The 18,892-nt window shown below is 34.2% G+C and overlaps 1 protein-coding gene across 1 annotated transcript in view; it reads right to left on the bottom strand.

Moving 5' to 3' along the window:
• Positions 1-17,112, bottom strand: part of LOC136029868 (alpha-(1,3)-fucosyltransferase 10-like) — a 28,561-nt gene extending 11,449 nt beyond the window's left edge. Inside the window, exons 1-3 of the mRNA XM_065708330.1 lie at positions 16,908-17,112; positions 6,885-7,101; positions 1,548-1,737 (exon numbers count right to left, since the gene is read on the bottom strand). Coding sequence (XP_065564402.1) covers positions 1,548-1,737; positions 6,885-7,101; positions 16,908-17,081 — 581 coding nt within the window. The 5' untranslated portion in view covers positions 17,082-17,112. The remainder of the gene's footprint in view (positions 1-1,547; positions 1,738-6,884; positions 7,102-16,907) is intronic.
• Between the last annotated feature and the right edge of the window lie 1,780 nt (positions 17,113-18,892).

Below are 18,892 nucleotides of genomic sequence, written 5' to 3'. Positions count from 1 at the left end.
GCGGAGAGCCAAAATCATAACATGCATTGATTCAAAAACGTTCAGAAATTAAATAAAAAAAACAAGTTTTTTCAACTGAAAGTAAGGAGCGACATTAAAACTTAAAACGAACAGAAATTACTTCGTATATGAAAGAGGCTGCTTCCTCATCAACGCCCCGCTCTTTACGCTAAAGTTTTTTACTGTTTTAGAAAGAAGAATTGAGAGAAAGAGTCAAACTTTAGCGTAAAGAGCGGGGCGTTGATGAGGAAACAGCCTCTTTCATATACGAAGTAATTTCTGTACGTTTTAAGTTTTGATGTCACTCCTTACTTTCAGTTGAAAAAACTTGTTTTTTTTATTTAATAAGCAATAAGCCTGACTTAGCATCTTACTTTACGACAATTGTTTCTATTAAGTTTTATTCGATTTTTTTTTAATCTTCTTCTTAATTCATCGCTATTTTTTAGTCAATGATTTGCAATTTTGGAAAGATAAAATCTTAGTATTTAAATTTTATATTTTCATCCACGCGCCTGGGACTATACTCGTAATGCAATCCACAGAGACCCATTTTGGACCATTCAATTGTCTCATGAAAACGGTTATCTTGATATTTTCATCTGACGCAGAAACCAATGTCGTTGAATGCCTTCCGATCTATTACGACAAAGTTAACACTAGAACATTTAATTCACCATCAAACGAGCCCCCTTCCCCCCAACATTCTACTGATCATTTACTGTACACGACAAGGCAATGAAGAAAAACAATACATGAGACACATAACTCTTTACTATTTCAATGCTACTGCTTTGGTAACCATACAGAAGGATTAACTTGCTAATACTGGACTGGAGACACCATAATCATTATTTGCTATAGTACTTGGATTAAAATTAAAATTAGCAGTAACTAGAAAACAAGTTCCATTTAGAAGCTGCTAAAGTAGATAAATTTTATACGACGGATCGAGGATTTTTAGTAATAAAATGCTGTAATAAGGTAATGACTTGTGGCGTAATCTCTTTTATTAATTGAAAAGAGTGTTCTAGCTCTTTAAATAATCAAACAGTTCGTGGTAACGAACTATAGTAAGGAGCGACACGGCTCAATAGTAACCGAAACTCTAAAAAAATGGAAATTTGATATCAATAGTTACTTCAAAAGAATCGCATTTTAATGCTGATTTTAAATATATAATTTTCATCAAGTTTAGTCTTACCCATTAAAAGTTAAGAGCCTGAGAAAATTTGCCTTATTTTAGAAAATAGGGGGAAACAACCTCTAAAAGTCATATAATCTTAACAAAAATTACACCATCAGATTGAGCGTATCAGAGAACCCTACCTTACAGATCACGGATACGTCTTTATTAATATTAATTTATTATATTATACATTTATATATATATATTTATATATAATATATTTATATATACATTTATATATATTTTATATATATATATATATATATATATATATATATATATATATATATATATATATATATATATATATATATATATATTTATTATATATTTACTATATTAAATTATGATGACTTACCTTGTTGGTAGTGGTTTGTTGTTTAGACATTTGCCGTAAGAATCAATTGAAACAAATTTCATCAATTCTTTTACATATATATCTCGTTGTGATGGAGCATCACAAGCTGACTGAACGTATATAATGGACGCTAAACCTTCTTTTTTCGCTACAATACTCTTTTCCTGGGTAGATTTAAAATATGCCAAATCTGAAATAAATAGACTATGCAGTAAGTAAATAGGATACATAATTAACAGAGAAAACTATACCGATCCACTTGAGGCCGTCATAACTACACACACTCATTTTCCACCCTAACTTACTCAAAGATTCACTCTTTACTTCCTCCCATGAAGTCCCTTTCAATCCGTTTTCATGATTTCTTTCCACCCCATTCAGAAGCAACCTGCTTTTTGCTGGTCCAAGACGGATAGCAGACAAGCTCAATCTTTGACAAATTATTATCCTTCATCAGTAAATCTTTTCACTATAGCCCTAGCAAGGGGTTACGTTTTTTTCTATCCTCCTATATATTGACAAATATCTTCTGTTTTCCTTTTCTCATTGAAAAATACTTTTTGGGGCATTTCCATGAAAAAGCTACAAGACTGCCCCTCCTCCTAAATTAAAAAAAAGTATTTTTAACTCCCTTTACATTTTCATGAATTGACACCCTGGCTTTTATTTTATCCCTTGGAATTTATCACAAAATTCCTTGTGATAAATTTTCTCTGAGCCTGTTCATTTTATTCAGTTGAATTGGACAATCAAAAGAAAGAGGGTTAATGTGAGAGCTAGATTGTAAGCTCAAATTTTAGTTTTTCTTTCGCTATCCTATAGTTTTTTAAATGTCTGAAAATACAAGGAATTTCTGTTCCAGGGGGAGAATTGTCTTGTTATGAAAGAGGTACATTTTAAACGGCCACTATAAAATCAAAACGTGGTATCTATGGAGGTAGGATACTTTTTGAGAATCTATTCCTTGTGTAACCTATTCTACGGCTTAGGGAATTGTGTTAAGACATGTCTGTATAAATTATAATCTTTGGAAGCAATAAATCTTTCTGTAATTTTGGTTTGAATCTGATTTTTCTTTTCGCCCCATTCAGAAACAGCCTGCTTTTTGTTTGGCTCCGGTTGGATGGCCAAAAAGAACTATCTTTGGCAGCCTGCCATTGTTTCATTGTTCTTTAAGGTTTGAGTGGTTTTAAAAGGAGTTTATCTTTTACGATTCCAGATTGCCAAGCGGATACATTGACATCTATTGAAACAAATAATATAATATATCTATAGCGATAGATACGGTAGCCCTAACTCCTGTTTCCAATGAACCAATGCAGGGAGACGAAAAGCCAACAATTGTGCGGCAACAATCTATAGGAAAGATTAAAACAGAAACTAAATCCATTGCACAACTATCGCCATCTGATCCAGAAAAACCACATCTCAGACGAAAAAAAATAATGCCATCTATTATGAATATTGGAATTCTGATACAGGTGATATCAATGACAAATGTATGGCATTCATTTTAGTATATTATGTAATATAGAGTCGGGTATCCTCAATAAAATCTATACGATTAAACAAGAGCTTTCAAACAATTGCCAGTCTTTTAAAATTGCAATCATTTACATTCATATAAATTAGATGAAACCATGACAGGAGCAGAATCATTTTTCAATCTGCTGCGTAAAGCAGGGTTAGCAGCAAAACAAAATTAAGCAAAATTGAGAGGTAGACAAATTGTAGTGTTTGGATAACAGGATAAATAGACATTAAATGTTCCTTATTCGACGGAATGACATCTTTTGCTAGCTTTGGGAACACATTAGAGTACTCTAACAACAATCTTAGTACGGAACAAGCGAAAATGAAAAAACTTCAATCTAACTTCATGTCTCTAATTTTTGGATTATAGTGCGTTTCTTCAATGGAATCAATTATTGAAAGAAGCAATTGAAGCAGTATCTTTTACTAGCTTTAGGACGCTATCCAACTTCATTTCTCTACTGAGTGTTTTTTAAATGAAATCAATTACTGAAAGAAGTAACTGAAGCAACATCTTTTGCCAGCATTAGGAACTCACTAGAGTACTCAAACAACAATCTTAGTATGAGACAAGTGAAAAGGGAAGAACTTCAAATATTCTAATAACAATCTTAGTATGAAACAAGTGAAAATAGAACAACTACATTTCTCTCATTTTTGGATTATAGAGCGTTTCTTCATTGGAATCAAATACTGGAAGAAGTAATTGAAACGACATCTTTTGCCAGCTTTAGGAACTAATCAGAGTACTCTAACAACAATCTTAGTATGAAACAAGAAAAAGATGGAAGAAACAACTTCATTTCTCTCACTTTTGGATTATAGAACGTTTCTTCCCTGAAATCGATTACTGAAAGCAACACCTTTTGCCATCTTTAAAAACAAACTAAAGTACTCTAACAACAACCTTAGCATGAAACAAGTGAAAATGTAGAAACTTCAATTCAAGTTCTTTTCTATCTTTTTTTGATTACAGAGCTTTTCTTAAATGAATCTGTTACTGAAAGAAGTAATTGAAGCAACATCTTTTGCCAGTTTTAGCAACAAATTAGAGTACTCTAACAACAATTTTATTATGAAAAAATTGAAAATCAAACGTAATAGGAGCAAGAGAACAGCCCAAACAAATTAAATTTGAAATGGGTGAATATTAAAACTCGGACCTTCAAATGAGACAAGACCGATACGGGCAGCTAAAGGGAAGGGAATCGTTAATTGGTCTGAAGTAATCAAAATCCAAAATGAAGAAGAAAGAAAAATGCGGTTAGAAGATATGCAACAGCAAGTGTTAAAACGTATCAAAAATGAAAATGAAGAGCAAAGACATACTCGGTTAGAAGACAAGCAACACAGAGAATCTAAGCAAGTCAAAAATTAAAATGAAGAGCAAAGACACAGGTGGTAAGAAAACAAGAGACATCGAGAATCAGTAACAGTGTACAGATGTAACAGTGTCACCTGTGGTGACACTGTTACATCAAGAACAGATGTCAAGAAAAGGCTCAAATTGTCTGCGGTTAGAAGACAAGTGACAAAAAGAATACATACAGAGAAGCCTGCCACGTGACAAGTCTTGGGGCTAAGCGGCAAAACCGCAGGGCTCCCAGTACTAATTTTTTATTTGTAAATTTTTTCTTGAAAACAGCCCATATTTTTTTAAATCAACATCCCGGCATTTTTTGACCTGAAAAAAACATCTAGATAAGTGACAACTTCGAGAAATTTCATTTAGAGCCTCAATTTTGAAAAAATTCCTATGAGGAATAATTTTTGAAAAAGTCCTGGCTGAGTGGTTGGCGCGCTGGAGTGGGAATTCTTTGTTCAAGGGGCACGCGTTCAATCCCAGTTTTGACTAGTTATTTAGCTTGGGACGAGGGTCAGTGGCGTGACTTTGTAAGCTCTTCCAGAGTCGACCCAGCTCTAAATGGGTACCTTGAGGAATCTGGGGAAAGGTAAGCAGGAAGGGTGTGTGAAAGCACAGGATGGTTGGCCTCGAACCCCCATTTGCACTTCCTGTCTGATTGGCCACAAAATGGAGATTAGCATCACCAGTTTGGACCTTAAGGGTCTAGTGCTGTCTTACTTACTTTTTTTACTTGCATACTTATGAGCACATTTTAAGAGCATAAGCTACATCATTTTGCCCACAGGAGCGTTTGCATAGTTTTTAGACTTTTTTAGACTCTATGACGCATGCAGAGTTACACAAGATGACAAACTGCTTTGCAGAAAATTACAATTGAACAAGGAATGTGTTTGCTTTAGCGTCTGTAAAGGATAGAAGAAGAAATTCATATTTATTACCTATGACACATGCAGAAATATACAAAATGACAAATAAAACTAAGCAGTTAAAGAAAAATACATGGAACAAAACAGCAACAGACCATATTAAATTGTGAACGAAAACCTGACTTAAAACCAAATAACAACACAATAATTGTGCTACTGCGGAGTAGCACAAATATTTCAGAAATCAATTGAAATATTTCCGAAATATTTCAAAAAATATTTCAGAAAAATAACAATTGAATAGGAAACGTGATATTTTAGCGTCTGTAAAGGATCAGCAGGAGGTAGGAATGAAATTTCACAACAGAACTTCCTAATCCAACTGAAATTGCTGATTTGCCCTATGTCTTGAAATTTTAGAACAAAATAATGATTATACCAATGTGTTTTATAGATATCTTAGAGGGAATATTGGAACATTGTCATACTGACAATACTGAACATTGACAACACTGTCAGGGTATTGGAACATTCTTGGTGACTGCTGAATTATATAACAATGCAACTAAAGCAAAAACATGTCGACTGGGGAAAAGATGGGAAAAAGCTTTTTTTGTATTCTGTATGACATTACAGGAAATTGCATACGATTTTGAATAAACTCTAGCAGCTAAAGTAAAACGCATATAAAAATTCAGAGATAAAGATGCACGAAAATAAGGCGCAGGCAAGATCTGGAGCTAGAAGACATTTCACATCTTTGGCTACAAGCAGTATTACAACATATACATCGATTTCACAATACATCAAATGAATACATCGAATGACAAGCAACAATAAGGATTGATTTATACAAGCCTTCCATGTGTCCTGATACTTTACCCATATAAAATTGTTGAATTTTTTGCAAGTGTTTGTTATAGTAATAAAAAGTATTTGTCTATCATAATTTTACTACAATCAACAAGTTACAATCCAGGTGAGAAGGAATCAAAAGAAACTTAAGGAGCACAAAAAAAAATAAATAGAACCAATACAACTGATTTTAAATAATTCATTAGTATAGTCAATCCTTATTATTAGCAAATAAACTTTTGACACTATATGCCTTAAATTTGCATTAGCAAATCTATCAATGCTTAGGACATATGCTTTGTAGGAAAGAAGATTGACTTCCTCAGACAGTCTACGATTGGAAACCAGGCTCCAGGAGAGGGCAAGGTTGTTCAAAGAACGCCTCACCACAAACTTTTCAGCTGCACGCCACCAATGGCCTCAGAGCAATTAAGGTGTCTAAGGTAAGGTGAGCTGTAACAGAGTTCCTGGCTTATGATCTTACTTGTACAGAGATGAATGAGGGTACAACACAGGTCCAAACTATGATAGACTCACGAGTATAAAGGATTTTCTGACAGGAAAAGGGAAGGTCTGGGGCTTTAGATTCTAATATAGATCATGATATTTGTATATTTTAATGGGTTTATTTTAATACTTTCAGTCAATACTCTGGTAGTAGAAAGGGTAGAGACAACCTTGCATAACTTATAACAAATATATTACAAGCCCACTTACCTATAATTTGTTCTATTGACTTCAAATGAACTAAAGTCAATGGAATATCACTAAATTGACTATAGGTTGCTGAATAGTTGAAAAATTCTGCTAATGCAGGGTTACAAAGAATAGGGTTGTTCTTGGGCGATTCTTCATGGAGTATAGCCCACACTTGATTCTTCCTTGGAATTGGGACGTCATATGGTTTAAAGTCAGTGCCATAAAAAGTAATTACCTTTAAAGATAAATCAATTTAAACCAGAATGGAAAACGATCTGTATTATATAAAGTGGTTAGTTGTGGCAGTTAAAGTGGACAGTTTAGACAACAACCAAATAAAAAATAGCGATGATGACCACACTGCCTTTCCATAACAAACTAATACAAAGTAGAAAAAATAGGAAAAATCTTTTCAAGACAGTGGAAATCAGTTCTGTGAATATTTCGGCCCTATGTCCAAGGGCCGTCTTCAGCACAATACAAGATCAAGAGAGAAAATATGTATATATAAATAAACATACATTAAATTGTGAGAATTAAAACTAAATAATGTTTTTTTAAACTTTTTTAAAAAACAGCCCTAGCATCCTTACTTCAACGAAATTCAACCAGGACTGACAAAAAGAATGAAGTGAGAACATAAATTCATTCAAACTAATGTAAGTCAAACTAATGTAAACTAATAAAAAAAACTTGTGAAAAACACAAGCCTAAATGTATCTTAAAGACAACTAAAAATTCTGATGATTATGTAAATTTTCTCCAGTTAGTCTCTTTTTTCAAATATCATCAAAAGCTAAGGTTGGACCATTAATTGGATCATAATTCTTAATTAATCGTGTCAAAGTTGAGCTGCTTTCAGTGTCAAGATTATTGTAACTTTCTGTTCTAGTGTAACTGTAAGAAAGCATAGATGGGAATCAGATCCTTTTTCAATACCATTTCCTTCTTGTTCTAATTTCTGTTGCTTTATAAAGTTAGTTCTGAGCCAAAGAAAGTAAGTAAGGAGCCTAACCCTTGATTGGTTTCACTAGCCTGCTAGAACCAATAAAAATTGATAAAAATTTTTATTTTTAATAACATTATAAAAACACATCAAAGTTGAGAGCTGGACAAAGCTGGTTTTTATGGAACTGGTTAAGTAACCAGTTCCTTCCCTATGTCTGCCATGGGACATTTTTTTTCAAGCAATAATGAAGAAAAGTCACTATTTAGCAAAGACAGTAATCAGTTAAATTAAAAAATATAACAGAATACATAAATAAACAATGCACATGCATCAAACATACATAAATCAAGTAGTGAACTCAGCTTTTACTAAAGCAGTCAGTAATGAGCTGGTGCAGACATCAGTAGTGTACTATAAACGCTTTGTGTGGGTGATGGTGAGTTTAATAAGCTTGGATTCTTTGCCAGCTTTACAGTTAATATTAAAGTGCATATCCCCCATCAACATCCTTCAGCACCCATACCCATCATAGGAGATAAATTTTGCAGTTAAACTACACACTATTCCAGCAGCCTCATGCATCACTTCATTCTGTTGCATGTGATTCGAAAATGACATCTTAGCAGATCAAAAAGTGCACCCTTTGAATTGCCACATGGTGCACTAAAAGTGCAATTTGGGTTGCATTTTTGGAATGGAAAGGCTGAGCTGGACACATGAACATCATAGAAAGCTAATAATGGGCCTATTTTCAAACTAATTCTCATATTTAATTGTAAATCTGACTTTATAAGGCAATCATAGAGTGTCACACATCACCCAAAGAGTGCATTTCAGGTTTTTTTTTTAATAAAAAATAACAAAAAGGGTGTTGTCCAATTAAAAAAAAATTCATGGATAAATTTTTATCAGTGGAAATTCTCCTCTTTGGATAATCCCCCTGGAAGTTTTCTTTACATTTGAAATAGCAAAATTATTTTTAATTTATAGTGTTTGAAAAAAAAATTTAATTATTAATCTATTTTTTTTAGCATTGTTTGATTAAGAATATCCAGAAAATCTCAACAATTCTTGGCAGCATTGTGGTAGAAACGTTACATTAATTAAAACTTTCCAGGGATGCCAGGTAGATGGGAAAAATTGACACCTAGAGTTTGAAAATTACCTTCCCTTTGTGTCTTTGTTAAAAAAATACAAAGTCTAGAAAAATTATATAAAAGTTTTTTGTGTGTAAATATTGGTATGGGAGGTAGACACTTTTGGAAGGGGAAGAAGGGCCTCAAAAAGTAAGTCCATTCACCAAAGCAAAGTAACACGTTACCCAAAACAGTCAAGGACGTAAGAAAGGAATTTCATAAGTTCTTACTGATATCCAGTAAAACTTTAGTTTGAAAAAGAAGAAAAGAAAATGTCAAAAAAGCAGTAAAAGAAGCTTGTTAAGAAGATAAATTGCTCACTGATAATGTATGTTCCCCCTGGCATTGTGCTCCCCTAGGCTTAGGCCTATTGGTAAACTCAGGCTTGTTGTTATCTCAGTGTAAAACTATTTTGTACAAGCATTTGTCATCTTATTTAGTTGTTAAACAAATACAACGTAGAAACAATAGGGAAAATCTTTTCAAGACAGTGGAAATCAGTTCTGTGAATATTTATTAGTTTTTTATGTATATGTAATATATATATATATATATATATATATATATATATATATATATATATATATATATATATATATATATATATCATAAATGTCTGCAAATTGGTGAATGTTGACATTCACTGGCAAATGTCCAATATACCCTTTTTTCTCCTCAGATTTAGTTGGCATTGACAGTCCAATTTGTCAATTTAATGCAAGGCTTGATAATGACAGGTAAGGTTAGAATAGATTAGGTTTGGTGAGTTAAAGTTGGGTTAGGGTTGCCTAGGTTAGGTTTTTAACCCATTTCTGATATTTGGGAAAGAATTTAACCTAACCTAATCTACTGTAACCTAAAATAAACTAACATAATCTAATGTAACCTAACTTTAACTTTTACCATCATAGCTCGCATAAGACTGAAAAAGGTGACTCACAAAGCTAATTCAATCCATACAGACAAAAAGGAATTCTGAACATTCACCAGTGAATGCAGACACTAACTAAGGTCTTTTGACTATAAAATTTTTCTAACACCGGAATTTAGGTGAATTTAATTTGAGCCAATCAGATTTTTCATGGAATTAGATGAAAAACACATGAAAAATTGTAATTGGCTTAAATTAGCGCTAGCTAATCTTGATGGTATTAAAATAGCATTGTGAATGGGGGAATAAGAATGATAAATATGGGTGGTGTACATACCTCAAAATGACTTCTTATTTTTGTAAATTAATTTACGGGGATTTCATTCAACATGACAACTGACAGCTGGATAATTTATTTATTTTTTTTTAATTCCGGACTTATAAAGTTAAGTTGCTTGAAGTTTTCCGCTATACATATACCATTATTTATTTATTTTTGTCGCTTAAGGTTTTAAGTAGAAATTAAAGAGTGATTTATGGAACAATCAGTGGAAAAAGTATAATTGGGGCTATATATTTGCATATTAGGGGATGCTAGGGGCCAGAGACGGTTTTAGGGGAGGCAGAGGGGATACTTGCCCCAGGTGCAGAAATTTTATTGGCGCAAAATTTCAAATAAATAATCTAGTGGTTGTAATTATTTTGTAATTTTTGAAATTTTACTTTTATTAAAATAAAATAGAGGGTGTTTTTCGCAAAATTTTGTCGATAGATGAAAATTTTATTAAAGGTTGGCCTGACATTTTTAGGGGGTGGGGGAGGGGGCGCTGGTTAAGATTTTGCCCCGAACACAAGAGAGGCCAAGACCGCCACTGTTGAGTTTGAAGTGAAGAGAAGCGTTTTTAGAAGTGATAAACAAATAAACAAGTTTTTTTCAAACTGAAAGCAAGGAGCGACAATAAAACTTAAAACGAACAGAAATTATTCCATATATGAAAGAGACTGTCCCCTCCTGAACGCCACGCTCTTTACACTAAACTTTTTTTTATTTATTTTAAAAAGTGGAGTTGTGAGACCTAGCCTATACCAATTCAGGGTATATATTTGCACGTTAGTGAGTATATGTGTATGTATGTGTATATGTATGTATGTGTATGTGTGTATGTATATGTATGTATATGTATATATATATATATATATATATATATATATGTATATATGTAAGCCCTATAGATAGGTAGAGTAGCTCCATAGGAGGCTTAGGCCAAGTAGGACCTTGTCCCAGTGGGGCCCATAATAGAAACTGGGAAACCCTCCCCTGGGGGTCATAATTTCAGGTGGAGGAGGAAGAAGGCCCCTCAAATGTACACTCAGCAGGGCCAACTGCCGTGTTCACGCGTCAGATGAGTTACAAACCTTCTCCCAGTAATGGGTTAAATTGCATGGTGAAGCAGAACACCATCGTGGGAGGATCCTCTATAGGAGGACAACTGCGGCAGGGCGTAAGATCCAGATTTATGGACAACGGCCTCTATAAAGGGCTGCCTCGACCCTTTCGGGGTACCTGCAAGACTGGGAAACTTGCGGTCAATTTTTCCCACTTGAGGAGTGGCGCCCCTCGAGGAAATTATAGCCTAGTAAACAACACAGCACTCGTACGGGATTCTGATTATTGGATAATTTTCTGGGCTTGGTTTGTTTTGATGGGCGTTTTCGGGCTGAAAAACCTCTTCCTAGCTAATTTATCTACTATGGGCTGCCTCCCCGTAGTAGCATAATATTTGTAGGCATGAATATATAATGAGTCGGAGGTAATAGGCTTGGGACTGTCTGTGCAGGATTTCGACTCTTGTTGATAGAAGAGCATCGCCAAGTGCTGAAAACCATGTTGTGACCAAGATGGGCCCAGGATTGCACAAAGCCTCCAACTTACTGGAGGTCCCAGGGACTTCTTGCTGTCCGGTTCTAAGCCGGCTTAAGCGCTTCGGTGTAGACTTGAGAAGATATGTTGGTCCCCATCCTGCACTGGTATCCGGGATCACTGCTTTTCTTGAGGCCAAAATAATTTCAAAGATTTAAAGAACATGAAAATTGGAACTTGGAATGTTACGACGTTAAAAAATGACTATCGCATCGACATTTTGACTGACGAATTCAGACGGTTTGAACTGGATTTATTAGGAGTTTCAGAAACTCATATCCCAGGGGTAGGAAGCATGAAATTAGGTGACATAGAATTTGTTTACTCAGGAAGGAAGGATGGGGTACATAGACAGGGAGTAGGGCTCATGATGAATAAGGAAGCTGCTAAGTCTTGTTTAGGCTGGGAAGGTATTAATAATAGAATACTAATTGCTCATTTTATGACTAAAAAGTTTAGGGTATCAGTTATAGTAGTATATGCCCCCATTGAACCAACTGATGGAGATACTAGTGACTCAGATGAATTTTACTTACAGTTACAGGAGCAAATAGACAGGGTACCAGGTAGAAATATGGTGTTTTTGCTAGGAGATTTTAATGCCCAGGTTGGTAGAAATAGGGATAGATGGTATCCTAGCCTAGGTAATTTTGGTGTAGGAAAAGAAAACAGTAATGGCTATAGGCTTTTGCAATTTTGTAGGTATAACAACCTAGTTATAACCAATACGGTGTTTGGTCACAAAATGGCCCATAAGTTGACATGGTATTCACGTGATGGTAAGACAGCAAACCTTATTGATTATGTTATTGTAAACAGAAGACTAGCAGGATCAATACAAGATACTAGGGTGTATAGGAGTGCCGTTATTGATGTTAAAAGTAAAGATCACCATCTAGTAGTGTCTAAGGTTAATTTAAAGCTGAAATTTCGGAAGAGTAACTCCCTCCCGGAAAGTTATGATGTTGGTAGACTTCAGGATGAAAATTTGAGAAAAAAAATTCCAGGAACAGTTGAGTACTAAACTTGAGGGTTTAAAATTTGACAATGTGGAAGATGGATGGAATAATTTCAGAAAAACAATTTGTGAAGTTGCTGATGGTGTCCTAGGGAAGAGTGCTAAGACAGCAACTAGGAATATTAGTGAAAAAGCTTTAGGTTTAATAGAGATTAGAAGGGGTTTGTATAAGAATTATCTGAGCGATAGGTCGTATGAAAACAAAAGGAATGTAAAGAAAGTGGAGAAAGCATTAAAATATGAACTAAGGAGATGTGAAATGGAGGCGATGGATAAAATTGCTGATGATCTGGAAGATGCGGCTAGACGGCATAATAGTAAAATATTATACTGGCATGTTAATAAATTGAAAGGGAGTAGCCGATCCGGACTAGTCCCAGTTAAAGATAGAAATGGGGTCACAATTAGTGATAAGGAAAAAGTTAAAGAAAGATGGGTGGAACATTTTGAAAATGTGCTAAACCGAGATACAGTTGCAGGAAAAGATATAGATGAAAATGAAAAAGTTTGTGATACCTTGGATGTGAAGGAAGATTTGTTTAGTGAGGAAGAATTAGCGACAGTACTAGAAGGATTAAAAAATAATAAGGCCCCAGGTGCTGATAGTATGATTAATGAGTTCCTTAAATATGGTGGCTCTGAGGTTAGGAATAAGCTACTGAAGATTATGAACATGATTTTTGAAAAAGGGGAAGTACCCAATGATTTTAGGAAAACCTTAATTAAACCACTGTATAAGAAAGGTGACAAGAGTGAATGTCGGAATTATCGAGGCATTAGTCTGGTCTCTGTAGGTAGCAAATTACTGAGTAATATGATACTTTTTAGACTGAGACATGCGGTAGACAAAGTTTTAAGGGAAGAACAATGCGGTTTTAGAAAAGGTAGAGGATGTGTCGACCATGTTTTCACTCTTAGGTTAATAATTGAGAAGTCCCTTCGTTGTCAAACACCTTTGGTCCTTAGTTTTATCGATTATGAGCAAGCTTTCGATTCTGTTGATAGAACAGCGTTAACAAAGGTCTTATCGTTATATGGTATACCAGAAAAATACATTAAAGTGATTTGCGCTATGTACGAGAATAATACTGCTGCGGTTAAGGTAGGAAATGAGGTTAGCAACTGGTTTTGTATTAAATCAGGAGTTAAGCAGGGTTGTGTTCTATCCCCCTTTATATGGATCATTTTGATGGACTTCGTCTTAAGGAGCACAGGAAAGGCAATTGGAGACCATGGAATCAAATGGGGAGGAAGAACGCTCCTGGACTTAGATTATGCTGATGATTTAAGCATATTAGATGAAAGTGTGAGCAAAATGAATGAATTTTTAGAGGTTTTACGAGTTCAGGGTGCTAAAATAGGCTTGAAAATTAATGTTAAGAAGACTAAGTCACTAAGGTTAGGAATAAGTGAAGATGAACAGGTGACCTTAGGTAACGAAAAGATTGATCAGGTTGGGAGCTTCAGTTACCTTGGTAGTATTATTAGTAAAGATGGTGGGAGCAGTGAAGATGTTAAAAGTAGAATAGCTAAAGCTCAGGGTGTTTTTTCACAGTTAAAAAAAGTTTGGAAGAATAGAAAGATAAGCCTACAAACCAAGATTAGAATATTGGAAGCTACAGTGATGACAGTGGTCAAATATGGCTCTGAAGCATGGACACTCCAAAAAGCAGATGAAAATTTACTAGATGTTTTCCAGAGAAATTGCCTACGGATTGTTCTGGGTACCCGGCTGACTGACCGTATTTCAAACAGTAGGTTGTACGAAAAGTGTGGTTCAATCCCGCTTTCTGGGGCTATAATGAAAGAAAGATTGAGATGGCTAGGCCACGTTCTACAGATGAAGGATGACAGATTACCGAAGATTGTCCTTTTTGGCCAACCGTCTGGGGCTACACGGAAAGCAGGTCGTCCTTGTCTGGGTTGGGAGGATGTCATAAATAAGGATTTAAAGGAAATGGGAACTTCCTGGGAGGGTGTAAAGAGGGAGGCTTTAAATAGATTAGGTTGGAGGAGGAGCGTGCGTAGCTGTGTTGGCCTCAGGCGGCTTGGTGCTGCAGTGAGTTGTTAGTAGTAGTAGTAGTAGTATATATATATATATATATATATATATATATATATATATATATATATATATATAAATATATATATATATATATATATATATATATATATATATATATATATATATATATATAGTTCATATTACTGACCCTCAAATTGATTAAACATAGCACTACTAGATGCCACTTTTTATATTCTTTCTGATTATAATAATTTCTTTTCTTACAAATTCACTTTTAAGTCATTTTAGACCCCTTGAAAATGATAATTTTATTCTATATTTTTTAGTATTAAAAGGGTCAAAACATTTGTTTCAAACTTATTATTTTTTTATAAATCCATTTTGTAGAAGTTGGATAATTCTCAAGCATCAATTTGTCAAGATTAAGCTGAATAAAAAGAAAAAAAAAAATCAAAACATATCTACCATGTTTTCTTCTTATTCTATTTGGTTGCTTAAAAACTGCCATTTCACCTATAAGTTGAAAAATATCAAAGTCAACAGAAGAAAAATTATGGATGGAAAAATGAAGAAATTGTATTGATTTTTTTAAACTTAGTTGTAACAAATCAATGTTTTGCAGATCATATAACTTTAAAAAAATGGATTTTATAATGAACTTGTAAGCTTGAAACACATGTTTTAACCCTTTTAATACTAAAAAACATAGAAAGAAATTATCATTTTTAAGGGTCCAAAAAGGCTTAAAACTTAATTTGCAAGAAAAGTGATTATTATATTCAGAAAGAATATAAAAAATGGCATCTAGTGGTATGTTCAATTTGTTTGCAGGTCAATAATATGAACTGCTCTATATTTACTACCATTTTTTTTTTTTTTTAGAAATACATTTTTATTCTTTTTGTTGCTATGGCTTTTATGAGCCCCTTAAGGACTCTAAATGTATTTCCCCCCAGAACAGATTATTGCATTATGATAGTACACAAGAAGATACTGAGTTATGTACTCATATTCATCCTAGCTAAATTGTGTTGAAAAGTGCAAATCTACCAAAGGAGGCATTAAGAAATATATAAAATTGACTATATAGGCCTATTTACTATAAGCCTTAAGCAGGGGGACAGACAATTGGGGATTAAGCAAAGTGGAATAGGCCTACTTTGGGGAATGATATAACTAATTGTTTTAAGGATTTATTTTTAGACATTTTTGAATTTTAAATCGATTCCTTCTTACAAATCCCACAAAACTATGATGGAATTATTTGGTAAAATTCTAGTTAATTGACTTCTTGCTATCTCAGAAAGGGTTTAGGTTAGGAAAATGAAACTTTCAGGGATGAATCTACAGATTAAAGTATGTCCTGGGAAGGTATTTTGAAGCAACTACCTCCACCCCTTCTCCCTCTAGAGGGCCCTGACCTTTGATGACCTTTAAAAATATGTGTGTTATAAAGTGAAACCTTGCAAAATAGATCTTCTGCTTAATTGAAGTACAACAAAATTGTTTTCAGCTTCATAACTTCACTCAATTCCGTTTTAGGCTATAAGGTTTTAAAAATATGCAAATACATTTCCTAAATTTTGAAAAAAAATTGATATGGCTTAAAATTCTACTCAAATAACAGGAATTACATTTTCAGAACTAAAGGCAGAGAAAAAGCAACTAGTAACTGAAAATTAAGATAAAATGTTGTTTTGTCAAAATTTCAATTTGTATATAGACCTGTCATGTAGGCAAATTTCAGGGCCCTCTAGAGAGAGAAGGAGTGGAGGTGGGTACCTTAAAATACCTTCCCAGGACATATTTTAGTCTATAGATTCATCCCTGAAAGTTTCATTTTCCTAACCTAAACCCTTTCCGAGATAGCAATAAGTCAATTAACTGGAATTTTACTAATTATTTTTCTTTGTTTCAGATTGGCTCCCTAAACAGGGAGAATCATTTCTAAGATTTGGTAATTAAGGAAAAACTACATCCATTTTAAGGCTGTATTTATGTTTAATAGGTTCCTAAAATGGAGAAATCTATTGAATAAGTACTGGAACATGAATAAAACAAATAATCTATCGGCTAGTTGAAATAAAGGCAAGGTTTAAAGAACAGGTATGCTAACATACAGATGCCTGGTCTGATTCACTCCTGTTATCAGAAATTAAACAGGTTCTACTCCCACAATTAATGGGGAAATCTTCTGAGTTAACAAAAGGAGTCCACCAAAGTATTCGATGACCAAAAGCATAGGAGTACTTGAACCACAGAAATACAAATCTAAGAATCTGTTTTGTAAACATGTGTTATAAATTCAAAATTCTGACAAATTTCGGTGATCAGTTAGCCGAATTGGCTTTTCGTTCGACAAAATTTACCTAAGCGGAAATCTATCCGTATCTTTTCGAACGACGGCCCAGAGAACGCTAGTTACAAGCCAAACCTTTGGATCAACAACTCACATAGAATGCTCAAGTTGAAGCTATGAAGTGCTCTTAAATGAAAATAATATTAATCGTTATACGATCTACTTCCTTCTCCTGGGTAAATTTTCCCAAAGTTTTGCTGGACTTTTGTAAGAGTTATATCACATCAAATATTGACTATAATAATGATAATAATAATTTATTTTTGATCCGCTACAAAAAATCAAAGCGGAGTATCAATAAAAGAAACAAAACAAACACTACACAAAACAGAAAGAACAAAAAATTAAAGCAAACCAGCAAGGCCACTGTGGGCGGGCGGATACTTATAAGTAAACCGGGGCATTTTGCCAGCAAGCTCCGTGAGTTTCGACCCGATATCCGGGAAACTGTAAACAGATATGAGGTTTCTATTTCTATACCATGGAGACAGATACAATAGAAAACGGGAAAACCAGAAATAATAATAACGAATTGAACTGATATATTTTTTTTTATGAAAAAATACGGGTAAATACCAGAAAGAAACAAAACCGAATGATCTGTAAAAACCGAATATACTCTATCAAAAGATTTCTATGGTATCTCAGTTATCAACAATTTTAGAGTAACTTAATTTGGTTTTCTTCTTGCAATCAGCAACGGCGAGAGTCCGTAAGGATTTTAGTGTTTTACTAACATTAATTTCTTGCCACCGAAATGAAGAAACCGACAGGATGGAAAAAGATCCACAGAATAGAGGAGTAGTGATATTATTATTAAATGAAAGACATTCAAACTTGAAAGAAAACAAAAGAAAACTTGAAAGATCAAGAGAAAGTCCAATAGCATGAATTTTAGATGCAACTGTTGAAACAGAGAAAGAAAGCCCTTTGTTAGTCCTACTGATCAAAAGAATATCATCCGCATAGGCAAGATAAGAAATATTTACAAAATTAAGGATGCAACTATGGACTGACAATATACCTCAATTGTAATAAAACCACCGTGGCAAAGCTAGAGACCCTTCAATATTTTTCTATTATATTTTTTTAAGGCTTCATCACCCTTTAGAGGGAGCAATTCATCTATCAAATGTGATGATTCAAAATTCTGACACATAGTTACTGATTTTTTTAAAATTATTTGGAATCAAATATTTGGGAAGTTCATGACTTCTAACAAAGGATTTATGTTCTAATAGGACTCTCTCATACCCGGGAGAGCTCTTTGCTGAGTCTCTTGCATTTTTCATAAGTGGTTTTAGTATGGAATCCCAACCAAGAAACCTAGCTCAGGGTCTAGTGTGGTCTGAGACACCTCCAGTCTCTTCCCATGTCCGATCACTGAGTGGTCCTCCATCAAGAAAGAAAATTCGAATGTCTCCAACCCCACCTCATCTTTCTCTGGAAAAGGTACCTGATTACTATATTATGTCAATAAAGGAAAATGATGGAAAATGTTAAGAGAGTTCTTAATTCCTTCCCCTCTACAAATTCCAACGAAAAACCCAACAATACCAACCAACAAGGAGGGAGAGGAGTAGCAGATATTTGCTGACTATCTAACAGTAACCTTTTCATTGACAGCGGCAATGCGACTACACAAATGAAAAACATCCTCACAAGAAATGCTATAAGCATGCTACTTGGAACAGGAATATGAAAAACAGCAGATCAGCAGCTCGAAACCATCAAACAAAATGTGAC

The sequence above is a fragment of the Artemia franciscana genome, chromosome 8 (genome assembly GCF_032884065.1).
Source record: "Artemia franciscana chromosome 8, ASM3288406v1, whole genome shotgun sequence".
NCBI classification, from domain to species: Eukaryota; Metazoa; Arthropoda; class Branchiopoda; order Anostraca; family Artemiidae; genus Artemia; species Artemia franciscana.
Note: the sequence above shows the minus strand (reverse complement) of the source record. Positions and strands in the feature narration are given on the sequence as shown.